The following is a 16601-nucleotide window of genomic DNA, read 5'->3' as shown; positions in this document are numbered from 1 at the left end:
TGTATAATATTGTATATGATACCCAGTATATTCGTAGAAAAGGTTTCAGTCGTAGTCATCTGGACACTGTTTTCAGAATCAAGACGTTTCGGCTCCCATCCGGAAGTCATTCACAATTGAGAATGACTTCCGGATGGGAGCCAAACGTCTTGATTCTGAAAACAGTGTCCAGATGACTACGACTGAAACCTTTTCTACGAATATACTGGGTAGAACACTCCTGGACGAATGAGGGACTACACCGTCTTACCCAGTATATTGCATATATTGTAGTATCATACAGTATATTGTCAGCTGCCAGAGACGTAAATAATGAAATAGGACAGCACTGCACAACACAGTAAAGATAATCATATACAGTGTACTACATCATACATTTGGTATGCTAAATATGTGACAGGATCCAAATAAACACACAAACAAAATAGATCGAGAGAAGGTAGAGAAGACTAATTGCACATATTTCACTCATGTACACAAGCACTGGCTATTTAAAGCTACATAGGATTTGGACAGATTCTTTGTGGTGGTGTAAAAAATGGCATTTTGAACACCCACCACTAACCATATCTACATTATAACATTGGTGATGTTGTGATCTTAAGTGCATTTTCTTTTCTCAGTTTGATTAAAATACAAAAACACACATGTACGGTAATTGAAAAACATATACTCCATGGACTACTAATGGCATCAATGAATATTGATTGTAGTGAATATGGATCTTGCTCTTGAAATCTTGTCTGCAATGACTCTGCAGTAGTTTGCAGATGAATTTCAAACAAAATAAAAGCAAAGACATGAATGAAAGTGTCCAGAGTGACTGAAGTATCTTTTGCATTTAATTATCTGTCTCTTATACTCTGTCACACACACATATACAGCCACTCGAGTGCGTTTTCTCTCTGTTCCTTTATGTTTTTCAAGGTTTCTCTATGGATGAGTTAAGGAAGTTTCATCAGAAAAGGAGTGTCTTATTGTGGATGATGAACAAAGGAGTGGACTGTAAGCTGTAAATAATGAACATAATGACTGTTCTCCCAGTCCAAGACCAACCACAGACAGGCAGTGAGCCATGAAAACCATGAAACAATCATACAGCAACACACATAATCATCAAGTTAATCAACCACCTAAAGGAAAGTGCCTCCTTACTGGAAAATTCTTAAAACTAGTTTCCCTGCCATGGAAAAGCAAACAACCCACCAATATATATCTATACAAATAGGGCTGTAGCTTGATTATTTTCATTATCAGTGAATCAATTATTATTAGATTATACAATTGATACAACTGTTTAGTCTATAAAACACCAGAAAATAGTAAATAGCCTGTCACAAATTGCTTAGCCAACAGTCTAAAACCCAAATATATTTAATACGATATGACAAAGAGAAAACAGAAAATCCTCATGTTTGAGAAACTGGAACCAAAGAATGTTTTGCCTTTTTGCTTTGACAACTGACTGAAACGATTAATCGATTGTCTAAATTGTTGCTAATTCATTTTCTGTCGATCAACTACTAAACATAACATCTCTTTCTCTCGCTCTATCTCTCACTCAGAGAGATGCTGTCTATGTTTAATAGTCGAATAATCAATTAGTTGATCAACTATTTAACTAATAGTCTAACATAAGTATATTTAGAAACTATTAGTTTCATCATCAGTAAATCTGGCTATTACTTTCTCATTTAATCGTTTTGGTCTAAAAAAAATGTCAACAAATAGTGAAAAATGTCCATCACAAGTTCATCACCAGGATCTAAGGTGATGTCTGTCTGACCAACAGTTCAAACCCCAAAGATTTACAGTTAACTGTCATTGAAGACAAACACAACACGCAAATATTCACATTTGAGAAGCAGTTTACTGTTTTTTCTTTTAAAAAGTGCTTAAACGATTATTCGATTATCAAATTGTTGCAGATACATTTTTTGTCGATCAATTAATTGATTAATCGACTAATCGTTGCAGGCCTGATATATAAGTGTCAGACTATTTTATTCAAAACCTAGTAGCTATATATATATATATATATATATATATATATATATATATATATATATATATATATATGTATATAAGGGTAAATTGTATATAAGGGTAAATTAAACACTATGAAATGAATATTATACTAGTATTACTAGTAATAGTAGCAGTAGTGGTAGTGGTATCATTGTTATCGTTGTTAGTATTTTCGTGTTATTTTGCAGCAATGTTCCTTCACATTATGCTGATACAAAATGAGTTTTCCCATCTCACGGCGGAAGTGGTTAGTGGAAGCGCTAGTGGACTCAGCTAGCTGGCTAGGGCGTTGCTAGCGGCAGAAAGTGGGATTTTTGGTACCTTTCCGCAAGTTATATTCTTGTACAAATAACGTCTTACGTTGGAAAAAACGGCGTTTGGCGTTCGCTAAAAGTTGTAATCGCCTCGGTGTTTTTTTTTGTCGTTGTTTACAGAGGACTGGTGTTACTTTCTGTCCCGTTAGCTGACCACATAGCTAGCCTGCTCTCATCCACGGGAATTCTGCCGAGAAACGACTGAATTCTGGAAACATGGAGTCAAGGAACGTTGCGCTGTGCTAACCGACTTCACTGGATTTTCTTTCCTCAAGGAGACTATTTGAAGGACATAACACGGGGACATATCGCAAGCCAGTCAACATTCATGCCGTGTTGTATATATATATATTTCAGTCGTTGGCCGGCTCATTGTTGTGAACGGGAGTTTGCTTAGTTTGCACTCGAAACAAGAGCATACGAAGCAAAGTTTTTTTTTTTTGCTGAAAGAGCTCATCTGTTTTGTTAGCTGGTAGCTGGCGAGACTCAACAGCCAGCTCGCCGTGAGAAAGGATTTTCAAATAAACCGTGTGCTTTTTTTTTTATAATCGACCATCTAACCAATTTTGGTTTTGAATCCAACGTCTTACACCGGTATAACATTAGCTGCGGTTGTTTTGCTAGTGTGTAACACGGCTCGTTTAAACTCTGTATTGAGCGATCCTCATGGTCACCGGAGAGTCGTCCCCACAGCCACAGACAGGCATTTCTGGGAGCAGGGAATACCAAATGGGACTGGAGGAATTTCCAGCATCTTCAAAGATCATTTAGGAACCGAGGCCATTCAGCCGTGCAGGGGTGGTGGCAGACGGACTACATCGCTGGGCCAAGGTGTCTGTTACATTGGAATACAGATTGTTTACACATTTCATATTGGCGGAAAACTGGGATGTGAATGCAAAGGATTCAAACAAGGAGTTCATACATGCATGACAACTTCCTTGAAGCATATTTATTGTTGTTGCCAAAATATTCTTTATTGCCGGGGTAGAATATCATCTGACTGTACAGCTAATACGACAGAGGCCCCGATACATTTTTAAGGTCTGCACTGTAGATTCCTTCCTGCCAATACATTTGGACAAGGAGTATTGGTTAGGGGAGAGCGTATATTTAGTATTTCTGTTTCCTCCAGTGTTATCGACGTAACCTCGCAACAACCCAACAGTGTCCTGCAATTAATTTATTCTCAACACCATTCTCAAAATCCTTGCCTACTTCAGACGAATGCCAGAGAAGGACGCGCCAGGAAATCGCCTCATCACACTCTGGAAAATGTTAATCGGATATAATTTGCTGCAAATCTAGAACCGGAAGCCCAATGAGTGACACACAGTCCAGCTTCACTGACAGGTACAGTATACAACAAACTTTATATTCTGCACAGTGCATAGTCTGCACTCCACATGCACAAGTCTTCAGAGTAATAAAACAACATTTTGTTAAAGTTTCTTGATTTGGTTATGATGATGATGATGATGATCTGAAACACAAACCACGGTCTGATGAAAATATGTTTTACATGGTCCAAGTAAAGCACTTTTTTGTGGTGATGTGCTCAGTAATAACTGTGTTATACAATCTAATTACTAAGGAAGGACATCAGATCTTGATGGAAACTCTGCTGATCTCAGCATTGGTAATGGAGTTCTGTGCAGACAGTAAAGTACTACTTGTCCAAGGAGTGAGAGGGCCTGCCAGTGTTTGTGTGCCAGGGAACAGTCGTCTGTGATCCCTGTACACCTTTCAGCATCACCATTACCTCTAATCCTTTAAAGATAACCTTCTCCTGTACCTATTAAAACTATCTCTGGATTTAGACAAAATCTTAGCTCCGTCAAGTAATCACCTTATCTAAGGCATCTGTCAACTTAAACTCAAAGATTGGACACTGTTGCTAAGACCAGCGGGCTGAATAATGTGTCATGGTCTGAAGAACACACTAAATGGTAGAGAAGGATTGGTCTGCACCATCCTAATCCACTGTGTTATAAATTGTCAGTATTCTGTTATTGCATCATTACAAGAATGAATTCCCTTATGTTTTTGTACCTGGAGAGTAAAGAGGTTTGTATTCTCAATGTGATGTGCTCTGGCAGTGAAACAGAGAAGTGAAGCTGTTGCATGACATCAAGAACTTCCCTTCTGAATCTCACATACCTGCAAGGAGAGCAGGCCAATACAGTGGAATGTGGTCGGTAGATTCAGAGCTGAAGGAAGCTTTATTGCACAGGTTAGGATCTGAAATATTTTCATGGCTAGGGCATGAGCTAGAGGCTAAAGCCCAACCCCATTTTACATGACCCCCCTCCCCCACTGAAATGATGGCAACAGTGGCTGGCGCTATTGTAGTGCTGTTTATTGTGTGTGTGTTTTATAATATTACCACAACACTGTGCATGGCACTATTCACTATACTGGTGTAGATATCATATCTCTGGTTGCTTTTATCAGTAAAAAGAACAAATCAGTATTTTTCAATCACTTCAGCAAACCTGTATTGACATTGAAACTGCAGCTGGCAAATAAATCACCGAGATACTCCTTAATGCCACGAAGCACCTAATGTTAGGTTGCCATTGCTATTAGACAGTGCAGTGTGTCTTAGAATATCATACAGTATATTTGGTCATCTCAGATTTGCTGCTGCTCGTGCAAGCTTGGGACAGTGCTACACAAATTTGTTGTCTATTAATCTCCCCTATAGTCAAAGTATGTGGGTTTGCTCCTTTATTTGTTTTGGTTTCACCAGCTCTGTGTACTACAAGTCACAATTGTTACTCTACAAGTAGAACATGATACAGGCTGTTAATGCAAAAAAAAAAAAAATGGGTGACAACAGTCTGTAGACTGTACAAGCAACTAACTCTGTACCTCTGTTGCACAAAACGTTGGCCTGTGATCTGAATTATTGTTTAGACCGCAGCAGTTTTTGAAGGCGGTTTTCTACAGTGGCTGATGATAATGACTTTATTGATTAATGCTGTTGTCTGTCTTAAGTCCGTCTGTTTTTTCCTGTGCTTGCTTTCTCTCCCTCTGTGTGTGGTGTTGTGCATTTTGTTTTCGCTCTGTTGACCATGGTGGGAGTATGCATCCAACATCCATTGGGGTTGGGCCGCCAGCCGATGGGTCAGTTTAGTGTGCTGTTAGCTCTTTGTCATAGAGTTCTGCTGATCTCCACGTTTTTCCCACCCCCCCTGAGGCCCTCCCGGGAAGTGGTGCTGGTGACATCACTAATAGTAAACAATAGCTTTTAGTGGGAGCAAAATGGCTGTCTGCTGTATGCTCCTCTCCAGGTCCGTCAGTGTAGGTCAGGTACATTCAGGGAGGCTGGTTGGAGTATGTTTTCATTGTTAACCTGTTGGATGAAAAGTGTAAAGTTATGTCTGTGACTAGTTAATGGTAATAGGTAATAAGTTTGTCATTGATTGATTCATGATCCTTGATTCTGACTTAATTGTTGATTATGTGAATGATTGGGCGATTACTCATTTAGTCATTATATTGACAATTATAGTGCCAAAATGCCCATCACAACCAAGGTGATACCTTCAGATTGTTTATTTTGTCCGGCCAACAGCCCAAAAACCTAAGAGCATTCAACTTACAATAAAATGGAAAGCAACAAATATGAAATTCTGCAACCAGCAATGCCTGGTATTTGAACTGGATGAATAACTGAAAGGGTTAATTGATTATCAAAATTGTTATCAACTAATATTATGTAAATTGGCTAATAAAGTAATTATGTGAACACAAAATGATAATAACTGCAATATTTGCCTTACTGCAGTGGTGTTTGTTTCCTTGTGATAAATGTTTTCATGAGTAGTTCTGACAGCTCGGTCTGCTTGTATGCGCCTTGTGTATTTGGCATCCCTCTGTGATAATGCAGTATGCTTCTACTGCATCTAGTCAGCGCTGATACTGGGGATGCTGTGTCAGCTGCTCTGAAGCGTGCATTAAAATGAGTATCCAGAAGTAATTTAAAGCTCTGATCAGAAGTGCAAAGGCTCCGGCTCAGCATACAGTGGAGAATGGTGGTATTTATACACTCAACATGTTTCCTGCAACTGAAAGGAAAAGATAAAACTTTTGCAGGTTGGAAAAGTCGGAGAAAAAAAACTCAAGTTCATGTCAAAACAAACTTCTGGACAAATATTTAAGATATCAACATAATAGACCAAATAGACAGCTGCACAATTGCATATATCATATGGGAAATGGGCAAAGCCAGTTGCTGAGTAAGAGATAACTCCAGGATTGATGATATAATGTTCTTTGAGCAGCAGCAACGATTAGTGGGTTAATCAATTAGTTGATCAGCAACTATTTTGGTAATCGATTAATAATTATTTAAGCAAAAACGCTTTTCACAGTCTTATAGTAAAGTGAATATCTTTTGGTTTTGGACTGTTGGTCAAACAAAAAAAACAATTTAAAGAAGACGTCACTTTGGTTTTGGGGAAATTATGATGTTCATTCTTGACTATTGTATGGTCTTTTACATACCAAACAACTAATCAATTAAATGAGAAAATAATGGGGAGATTAATTCATAATGAAAATATTCGATAATTGCAGCCAATGTTCTTTGCCTAGAGATTCTTAATACTTTATAATCTGCCCTATCCCACGGCAATGGAAAGAGTGTGATTTTCCCCAAAGGCAGTGCTGTTTCAAGATTGTGAAGGAATTCACTTTCTCCCTTAAGAGCAGAGACAAAATCCTCCTTAGTTATGATAGCCTGTAGGCCTTTCTTTTCCATTAAAATCTTTGTCACAGCATTTTTAGGTCAAAGCAAGCTCTTGTCAGCCTAAATATCACCAGGTCATTGCCAGCTGATGCATTTAGATTATTTCAAAATTTGACAAAGGTGGTATCGCAACCATGACCTACTTGATTTTTAAAAAAATGCAATTTTATAGAGTAAAATTAGAGAGTAAAAACTCTATAATATATTTGCTGTTTTAAATATGTTTTAATTTAAATTACCAAGGGTTAGTCTAGGCTAGTCTTATGCAGTCAAACACAACAGCTCTGCAATAAATCCTATTTTAAGAAAGAGTATCATATTAAGAATTGGTTCAGAGTGTTTCACAGAGGTGTTTATTCAATTCCATGGTAAAGTTGGAGTAGTGGTTTGTGGTGATGCTGCATTATACTGAAAGGTCAAGAAGCCCACATTGATCTGTTCTCTGTTGCAAGCGCATAGTTGTCAGTTGTCACAAGCTGATCTTGCTGTGTTATGGTATTTATACATATGAGTGGCTGCATGACCCTTCATACGCACAACAGAATAAGAGAAGCAGTTTGATGGCAAACTGGATTGCTACATTGATTTGTAATTATTTTGTACGACAGTCTGGTCTTGAATTTTGCATAGTCTGGGTTTTTGTCACATTGAGAATTAATGTGAAGAGTTGTTGTTGGTGACATTGTGTCTATGATTTGCATGAGTTATTTTTTTCCAGAAAGAGGACAATAATAAGGCATTGACAAGTATAGCTACTCTAGATGTTAAATTCATGCTTTCAGCATCTGCCATCACTACAACCACCCACAGACACAATCGGACATAACCACCAGTTAAAAAGGAAACTAATTTATCCATAATACTGGTACTCAGACTCTTTTCCATAATCAGTCCCTTCCTCATGCAACAGTTGTCCTGTATTCTGTCTTATGTCAGACCTGACACATTTAACCATCTTCTTAGTAATGTGAATTGTGGTTTTAAAGGCCAGTACTAATTAAGTGGCACATCATCCTACTGTGTTGTGATTTCACCTTGTGCCACCCTGGAGTTATTCTACTGTTGCAATTACAGTGATGCATTTAACACAACGCTCTGGAAATTGGTTTTGTTATTGATGACATGGTCATGTTTTGGTTAAGGTGGGCAACTTTAAATTCTCTATGCAGCTATGTCTGAGTTTTCCTTATGGTTCTGAGTAAAGCTATGCTTCGAAGCTCCATTTTTTAAAATTATTAGTTGAATTGTCTGTTTTCAAACCTAATAACTACTGAACATCGGCCCTGAATGTCTGGCCCGATTCTTAGTTTTGTTTGTTTATTCATAGAATGTAAATGAGGACCTTAGACTCTGCTCACACCTGGATGTCACTTTGGCAGGCACACATCAACTCTCACCATACTCATTCATGCTTGCCAGGTCCCATTTCCCTCTTTTTCACACACTCTCTCAATCGCATCCATCTTTTACTCCATTCTTTGCTCCAATCAGTCCCTCTCTCCCATCATCATCACATTTTTACTATGCCTCAAGGTTTGGAGTATTTACTGTTGCATCAAACTTGCCTTCACCAATTAGCCAAGTGCAAATGAAAAGTGGACAGGTGGAAATGGTTAGCCCATTCTCTGGTTTAGCCTAAAAAGGGTCACTTTTGTGTATTTGTGTTGAGGGTATTAATAGTTCTTCTTTAGTTATCTTAGTCAAGTCAAGCCTGGCTAAAAGGAAAGAAATGGACATTGAGATATAAAAAGAGAGGGAAATGGCAGAGAGGAAAAGAAACGGGCAATGCCTCAGGGGAAGTGATGTTGGAGAGTGGGTGAAGTGTGGGCGTTAGCTGGGGGGTCTGAGTGCTGGGGGAGCTGGGGTCTATCACCCAGCCCTATGATGGTGATGCTTGTGGACACCCTTTACAATCCTGCCCTGTTAGCCAAGAGAGCTTCAGGGTCCAAACATTACTTTCACTTCACAAAAGACACGATCACTACAGTAGAGGAAAAAGGGGACAAGGGTAGATAGCTGTCTTGCCAAAGTGTCATGTCCTCACATGTCCATTTAAGGGTTTTGTAGCAATGAACTAGGCTTGTGCCTTCAAGCTAACTGGGGCACTTGTGAAGCCATGATATTCTGCAGACTGCACAGTGGCCCAAGACATGTGATGCTGGCGAATTAGCTTAGATTTTTAACTGTTAAACTCCTGATTTCACACTACATTGATTCTGTAAATATACATACAATACATATGTTTTCTTTTTGTTAAAATGCACATGTATGTCTGCTCAATCTTTGTCTGATATACTAGGCAATAGACGGTTGACGTTAAAAAGCAGCATCTCCGCTGTAGTTGATTGGATGTGATTAATGTGGCATGTTGATGCTCTAATTGAATGTTGTCTCTGTGCTAGGAGAGGCTGTAGCGTAGAGAGAGACCAGCAACCTGCTGCTGCACTATGATCTTACACTGCCTGTTTCTGCTGATTTAGGGGTGACTAGACAGACTAATACACCCCTACTGTTTCTCTACAAGAACCAGTGTCAGAACACAGGTTCTGAATGACTTCAAATCGCTTTGATCGCAGAAAGCCAGGATAGGAAAAAGAAAGTGCAGGGATGTACTGTAAATCATTACACCCTTGCTATAAGAATCTTTGGTTTAGATATTATTGTTGTCCCATGAATGTCCTCATGTTTTTCCTCAGTATTAAGTATCATTTTACATTCACCAAGCAAGTTTGTTAATAAGTAATGAGTAAGTAATAGATGGAACATTTTATAGCTTTGGGGAGAATGAGGTGTCAGTAATGTGCTTTTACTACAGGTTGCATCAGCTTAAATGTCATCATAGGTCTGTTTCTAACAGCCATTTATACATCTTTGAGACTGTTGCAAGACACCAAATCATACACAAAGTCTGTCATTCCAGGTGTCCTTGTGTCCCTAGCAGACACTTCAACATACCCTATACTGTAGTTCAGATGTAAATAACTAAATTGATCAACAGGACAATCTCCCCCAAAACCAACCTGAACTAAAAATGAAAATAATGCATTAGCAAGATTTCAGTAACTTACTAAGTTCAAAGAAGTTACTCATGGATTAGAAAGGTTCTCAGGTTTTGTTGCAGGGCTCATGACCAGCAGCAGTGTGGACGGTGTACCACGTTGAACCACCTATTTTCCTTTCCCAGTGCTAGAGGACAGCAGACAGCATAGCGTGAAGAAATGCCTATCCCCCGGCTCTCATGTCAGGAATCCTGATGAGGTTTATTGGGGCAGAAAGGGCACTGTTTTCCCCCTGAGGCTGTAGCTTGAGCTCCAGAACTATTGCTCTTGTCTCTCTAACACACACCCCATCTATCTATCTATCTATCTATCTATCTATCTATCTATCTATCTATCTATCTATCTATCTATCTATCTATCTATCTATCTATCTATCTATCTATCTATCTATCTATCTATCTATCTGATACACTCACTAAATGCTCTCTTTCTTGAAATCAATATCTCAGTAATACACAGTGGCAAATGGAAACACTGCTAGGGTCACATGTTGAGAATGACATCACTGTGTGTTTGTTATTAGACCAAACTGTAATACAGAAGTGGTTTGAAGATGGAGCATCACAGTGTGGGTGTAGTCTACTTCTTTCTCAGTGGCAGGGAGTGGAAAGCAGTGACATCATGCTGGCTGTGTATTTGTGTTTGCACCCACATTGTGTGACTCAGGTATATAGATTAGATAACAAGCAGTGTGTGTATATAAATGTGTGTGTGTGTGTGTGTGTTCTCTCCCATTGGCAGGCTGCAGGCATGAATCAGGCTGTTCAAGAGACTGTATCATTACACCATTGAGATAGAATCACAGAGCAGTTTTAAAGAGGTGGCATGAATGGCCAGCGGGCTGAAAAGGAGATATTGCCAGTTCCATAGGGTGCTTGGCCAGTGGCCAGTCCAGTTTTACCAAGTTTTCTAGTGTAATCTAGCATCTGAGGATGTTTTGCAGTGTGCAAGGTTATGTTGTATTTCACCTCCTGGAATGGAACACATCTCAGTCAGATCTCTGCTGCCTGCAGGCAACTCCCAAAACTGTCCAATCCTCTCCTGGTTTCCGACACTTCTCTCAGCCACAACAACACCTGTGCTGTGAGCGGTGTTGTTCTGCTTCTGGTAGAAGACTGCAGATTACTGCAGCAACTCCATATAGCAGAATTTACAACAGCAGCATTGTCTGACAGGAAAAAGGCAGGGTCAAGCTTACTTTACAAGTGTCCATCTACTTAGTTTTATAACTTGGTTACATCGGATGTATCCTGCCAACTCTTATCCTCATGATTAGTTTGAAGTTTCTGTTTTTGTGTTGGCTCGTTTTAAATATCGAATTAGTTGCTTATAATTCAACTCCGAGTTCAATTTAAGTAATCTGTCTAAATCTGCTTTTACTGATTCTAAGAGGAATAACTTGAAGTGCTTCCTCTGAATCTTGCATGAGTTGGTCCAGTTCCTTATTGTTCACTGTTTCCCTTCCTCTTTAGTTTGGGAGATCCTTTCACAGAAATGGCTGTGTGTCAGAGTCCAGCTCCCTCAGGGCTGTTCGTCCCTCCCTCCTTCACTACTTTTTCTCTCTCCATGGTCTGGTCTGGTCCCGGCCCCTCTTGCTGCCACTGTTGCTGCAGTTGGCCTAGCTCTGCCACAGTTTTCCATCAAAACACCAAACCTCAATGGAGCATTCAAGCCCAGGCCCGCTCCAGTGCTGCCCCTCCCTCCCATCCCACCCTGTTCTGACTCTGCCTTCTTTCTCCCTTTCTCACTCTCTGCAAATTTAATGGCCCCGTCCAGGATGAGGTCCTAGCTTAGACTTTTTTTTTAGCTGAATTTAAAGAATTGAATGAGAAAACTGATTCTTAAACGCTGTCTGTAGGTTTTCAGAGTCTAGTTTCTCCTAGAGCCACATATCATTTCTAGTCTAAAAATTTTGAACTCAAATCCACACAAGTAGAACAGCTGCAGTTGTTAGTGTTATGCTAGTAGAAAGATTTACGATGTCCAACATGTGCAAGTGCTTCAGCAGAGCAAAGCTTCTACAGGCTGTTTATTAATCTAGCTTGATTTAGTTATTTAGGCCTATAAATACTATCTTACAGTGTGATATTAATGATTAAATCATATGCTTGCAGAGGTTAAATTGTATTATCACTACTGTTCACATTGTATCTCACAACATGTGTGTATTTTCTAGGGCTGCAACTAATGATTATTTTTTATTATCGATTAATCTGTTGATTATTCCCTCGATGAATCTTTTAGTCTAATAAATGTCAGAAAATTGTGAAAAATGCCCATCACAAAGCCCAAGATGACTTATTCAAACTGCTTTTGTTGACCAACTGTCCAAAGCCCAAAAATATTAAGTTCACTGTCATAGAAGAAAAGTAGCACACATTCACAATTGAGGAGCTGGTATTGAAGGTTTTTTGGCATTTTTGCTTAAAAATGACACAAACAATTAATGGATTATCAAAATAGTTGCTGATAAATTTTCTGTCAATCCCCTAGTCGATTAATCGTTTCAGCTCTAGTATTTTCTCAGTTATCGTCTAAGTTGTTTATTGTTCTTATAACAGAGTGTATAGTAGAGTGTTTTAAAGTATCATTAGGACATAGAACAATAAACTACTGTTGTCTACTGGACAGAGAATTCACTGCTCATGTGGAGCCATTGTGATAATTCACTAGAGATATAATGTGAAGTTATGTGAGCTATGACTGTGTGTCAGTGATACTTTTCGGTGAAAACTGAAGAGAGCCTTTTAAAATGACCGACAAAGTCAGCTTTGCTGGGACTGTATCCATGAAGATACGGGGTTATTGTAAGAAACATCTTCTTTCAGAGTTTCCTGTCACAACTACACTATTTCATCTCCCGGTGCCAACTACAGCTATGTATTCTGCTATTGAGGCATGTATGACATATTACAAACCTCAGCTACAAGCCTGAGCTAAAGTAAAATCCTCACAATGGAGCCTGTTAAGCTATTTAGCTGCCTGCATAACTATGACAGTTACTTAGTTTGGGCAGTAAATCTGGGGTTAGGGTTAAGAATGCATGCTGTCGTTAACATGCATTGCTCATGTAACTATGTGAAATACATCAGAAGAAAAATTGACATGTCAGGGTGAGGCCAATGGGTCTTTTACTTGTTCCTCTTATATGTTTACTGGCCTATCACAAACAAAAAATAACTTTTCTTTTCAGAACATTAATATGTATTTTTGTTTTTTAAACAATAAAAGTCAAGTCTTCAAAGTACTATATGTGATTAATCATGTTTAATCTAAAGTAACATGTTGAAAGCTCACACAAAATGTATTTTGAATTTATTTTGAATCAACATGTCTTAGCTTTGCAATATATCTCTTTGCAATCTCTATGGTTGCCGTCAAATTCAAAACTGCAGGACAGTGCATAGCAATATAAACAGGAAAACGCAATTGATGCGATAATTGTGGTCTATTTTTGAATTATCAGCATGAGTTAACATGTCAACTTTGACAAGCTTAGTATAAGTGTGTATTTATGAGTCGTTTTTGCACATGTAATGGAGGAGAAAGCAAAACAGAATGGGAATTCATGAGGCTTGTAAATAGGGTTGCAGCGGTATACCGTGGTATGAAAATAGATGGTTGTCATACTATGTACATGTGCTTATGTACGGTATTGAATTCTACTGTATTAGTGTTATTAAAAAAATATATTTAAAGTTTATATCAAGTTTCATGTCTGTCAGGACATAATATTTTGTGAAATTATAATAAAGCATTTGTTCAACCAAAAAAAAACTTCTGTTCTCATTCCTTTAAGGGTCATTGTAACTGATCATAATAATAATAATTGTTTTATACCGTGAAACCGTGATATTTTCTGAGACGGTTATTGTACCGTGAAAATCTCATACCATTGCAAGCCCACTTATTTGTATTGCCACTGCATAAATCAGACCTGATGACTTTAGTTGTCATTTATCTGCTTTGCTAACATACTGGCTAGGTGCTGCAGGTTATTGTAGTAGGGACTGAGTTTGTGGTGTTTGTTAGTGCCTTAAAATATGGTTTATCATTTTCAACCAAAAGACACTTTGCTTCTACATTGCAAGTAGCCTTTTTTGATTTCACTTCGTAAATTTCAAAATAGCTGTTACATTTCTGTCTCAGACAACTCTTACAGTAGCTCTGAGGAGGCATTCGATCTGATTGATTATAGAAAGCACAACGGAAATGAAAGTTTGTCAGTGGAGACTTATTGTTAAATAACTAATAGTAATAATAAAATTCTGTGTGTGTAATTATGAGGACACTACTGTGTATATACTCTACTGTGTATAGGCACACACAGTGTTACATGATAAATGAGTTTAGCTAAATGAAATAACTATTGTTACAAAGATGGATTATGTCAGGCAGCAGCACTTGTCAACTCCCTGTATACTCTGTCAGTTACTTTTGTTTTGATTGCTTAGTTTTGATCATTTTGATGCTTTTAAAAACTTGCATATGACACAGCTGATTGCCAGACAACTTTTACATTCAACAATTGTATATTCTGAAGTACAATTTCTATTGTAGGCCTGCAGTAGCACTCTCTGCCTCTTTGCCTCCCAAGTTGTGATGAAGTTTCTGCATCGTTTGACTGTCTCACTATGACTACTGCTGTGTTGTGTAGTTACGCTGTGATGCTGGTGAGTCATTGTTTTTTCATTTTTTAAATGTTCCTCAGTTTTGATGGTTTAGTGTAGAAATCAATGTGACAGCAGCGCTCTCATCAACCCAGGCAGAAAGTTGTCCTTTAGAGAGAGAATTTTTATTTTATTTGAGCAACCTTTTTTTTTTTTTTTTTTTTTTTTGTATTAACGTTGGAAACGTGGTTGTCAACAAGGTCATCCAGACCTTAAAAACAGTTTACAGTGATCCAGAGCTGGTTGCCAGGGGCAACTAGGGAACTTTTACTGTCAAGCCCTTGACTGGTATGTTTGTGTGTTTTCACCAACTTCTGCCAGAGGCTGGGCAGTTTCAGGATTCTGTGCAGCAGGATATTTTTGGTTTGCCATTTAAAAATGCTACCTATATTTTAAGAAATGTCACAGTATATTTATTATAATGATGAAAATCATGCTATGTTTGATATCCTTGGGACTCACACAACAGCAAGCCCTATATGCAAAATAATTTCTTCATCCCAACCTGCAGCCTTCTGTTGTATGATTACCCGTTTGGCTAAACTCATGTAAATGAAAGGGCTTTTCACTTTTGTATACCCTTCAGTATTAGTAATGTTGTTTTTAGACATGCTTTTTCTCTTTTACTCTGTGACTCAGGCAGATCATTTCATGGTCCCATGGTTATTTGGGATGTAGATACTGTATGATATAATTTGAATCAAAATTCCTTTTCAGTTCACTTTGAACTGTTTTATCACAAAACACTACAGCGTTATTTCTGAAAGTCTAGTTCAGCAGAGACATTATAGACTGCCTGATGCATCATCCAGCTCCTTAGAACTTGATTTGCCTGTCACGTTTTCATTTGTTCCTGTATGATCAACCAAGAACAACATCTGCCTATTCATTTTTGCCATCCCTGTGCTTGTGCGTACATATGTCCCAGTTCAGTGTGTGTGTTTATGTGCTGACTTTTCCATCTCTCCAATTCAGAGGTTTCTTAGGGAGTGGGCTACTTAAAGCTATTTTTTTTCTGCTGGAGACTCTGGAACTTATTACAGTCTGAGGCATTTTCATAAACGGGCCATTCAGCTGCCCCTGCATGGCTCTGAATAGGACACACTGTCGCCAGGAGAAAGAGAGTTAATGTGGGCTAGTTAGTCCTAGACCTCCCTATTACGGAAGACTGGTGTTCTGAAATGTGTAGTTATTCATACTGCTGTTTTGTAGTATAATACAGTGTGCATTTAGATTTTAGAGATAGTTACATCCTGTTTATTATTGTCTTTGTCTGTTTTACATGTTTTTAACCATTTTACAAAGCATACTGCATATAGGCAGTGACTTACTTAAAATGAACTATTGTCCTGCCTAGCGAAGATGCCCTGAATACAGAGATGTGGACTTGACAATAAAGTTTAAAAAGATATTTGTTTTTATTGGGTTATTTTCTGGCTGAGACATCAATCTTTCCCATGCTTTCCACTTCATCCCAATAAAAAAAAAGAATCTTAATTTAGGCTTCATGGTAACTTTGCAACAATATAACTTTTAACCCAGTTGAAGTGGTTTTTCATACTACATGAAGACGAATTGCAAAACATGACTCCCTCTGTAGAAAAACACAGAAAAACAGATAATTGGCACAAACATCATGAGTGCTCAGGAGATTTTCCTTTCAGTGGAAAGTGCATTACAGATAAAATATGTGATTTAATATTAGATTTGGAATAGTTTCTCTTAGGGTCCCTCAATGACTTACAGGGAACCTAGAACATAAAAGGGATTTTTG

The 16601-nt window shown here is 38.3% G+C and overlaps 1 protein-coding gene across 5 annotated transcripts in view; it reads left to right on the top strand.

Moving 5' to 3' along the window:
• The first annotated feature begins 2270 nt into the window (after positions 1–2270).
• Positions 2271–16601, top strand: part of arhgef12a (Rho guanine nucleotide exchange factor (GEF) 12a) — a 38042-nt gene continuing 23711 nt past the window's right edge. For 3 of the 5 annotated variants that reach the window (XM_044203347.1, XM_044203346.1, XM_044203344.1), the window contains exon 1: positions 2271–3695. In XM_044203347.1, the coding sequence (XP_044059282.1) occupies positions 3664–3695 (32 nt within the window). In that variant the 5' untranslated portion in view covers positions 2271–3663. Of the gene's footprint in view, positions 3696–14717; positions 14831–16601 lie in introns of all 5 variants that reach the window. The other 2 variants (XM_044203345.1, XM_044203348.1) reach the window with 2 other exon arrangements.

The sequence above is a fragment of the Siniperca chuatsi genome, linkage group LG7 (genome assembly GCF_020085105.1).
Source record: "Siniperca chuatsi isolate FFG_IHB_CAS linkage group LG7, ASM2008510v1, whole genome shotgun sequence".
In the NCBI taxonomy this organism is placed as follows: domain Eukaryota; kingdom Metazoa; phylum Chordata; class Actinopteri; order Centrarchiformes; family Sinipercidae; genus Siniperca; species Siniperca chuatsi.
The sequence above is the reverse complement of the archived record's forward strand: the minus strand, read 5'-3'. Positions and strand labels throughout refer to the sequence as shown.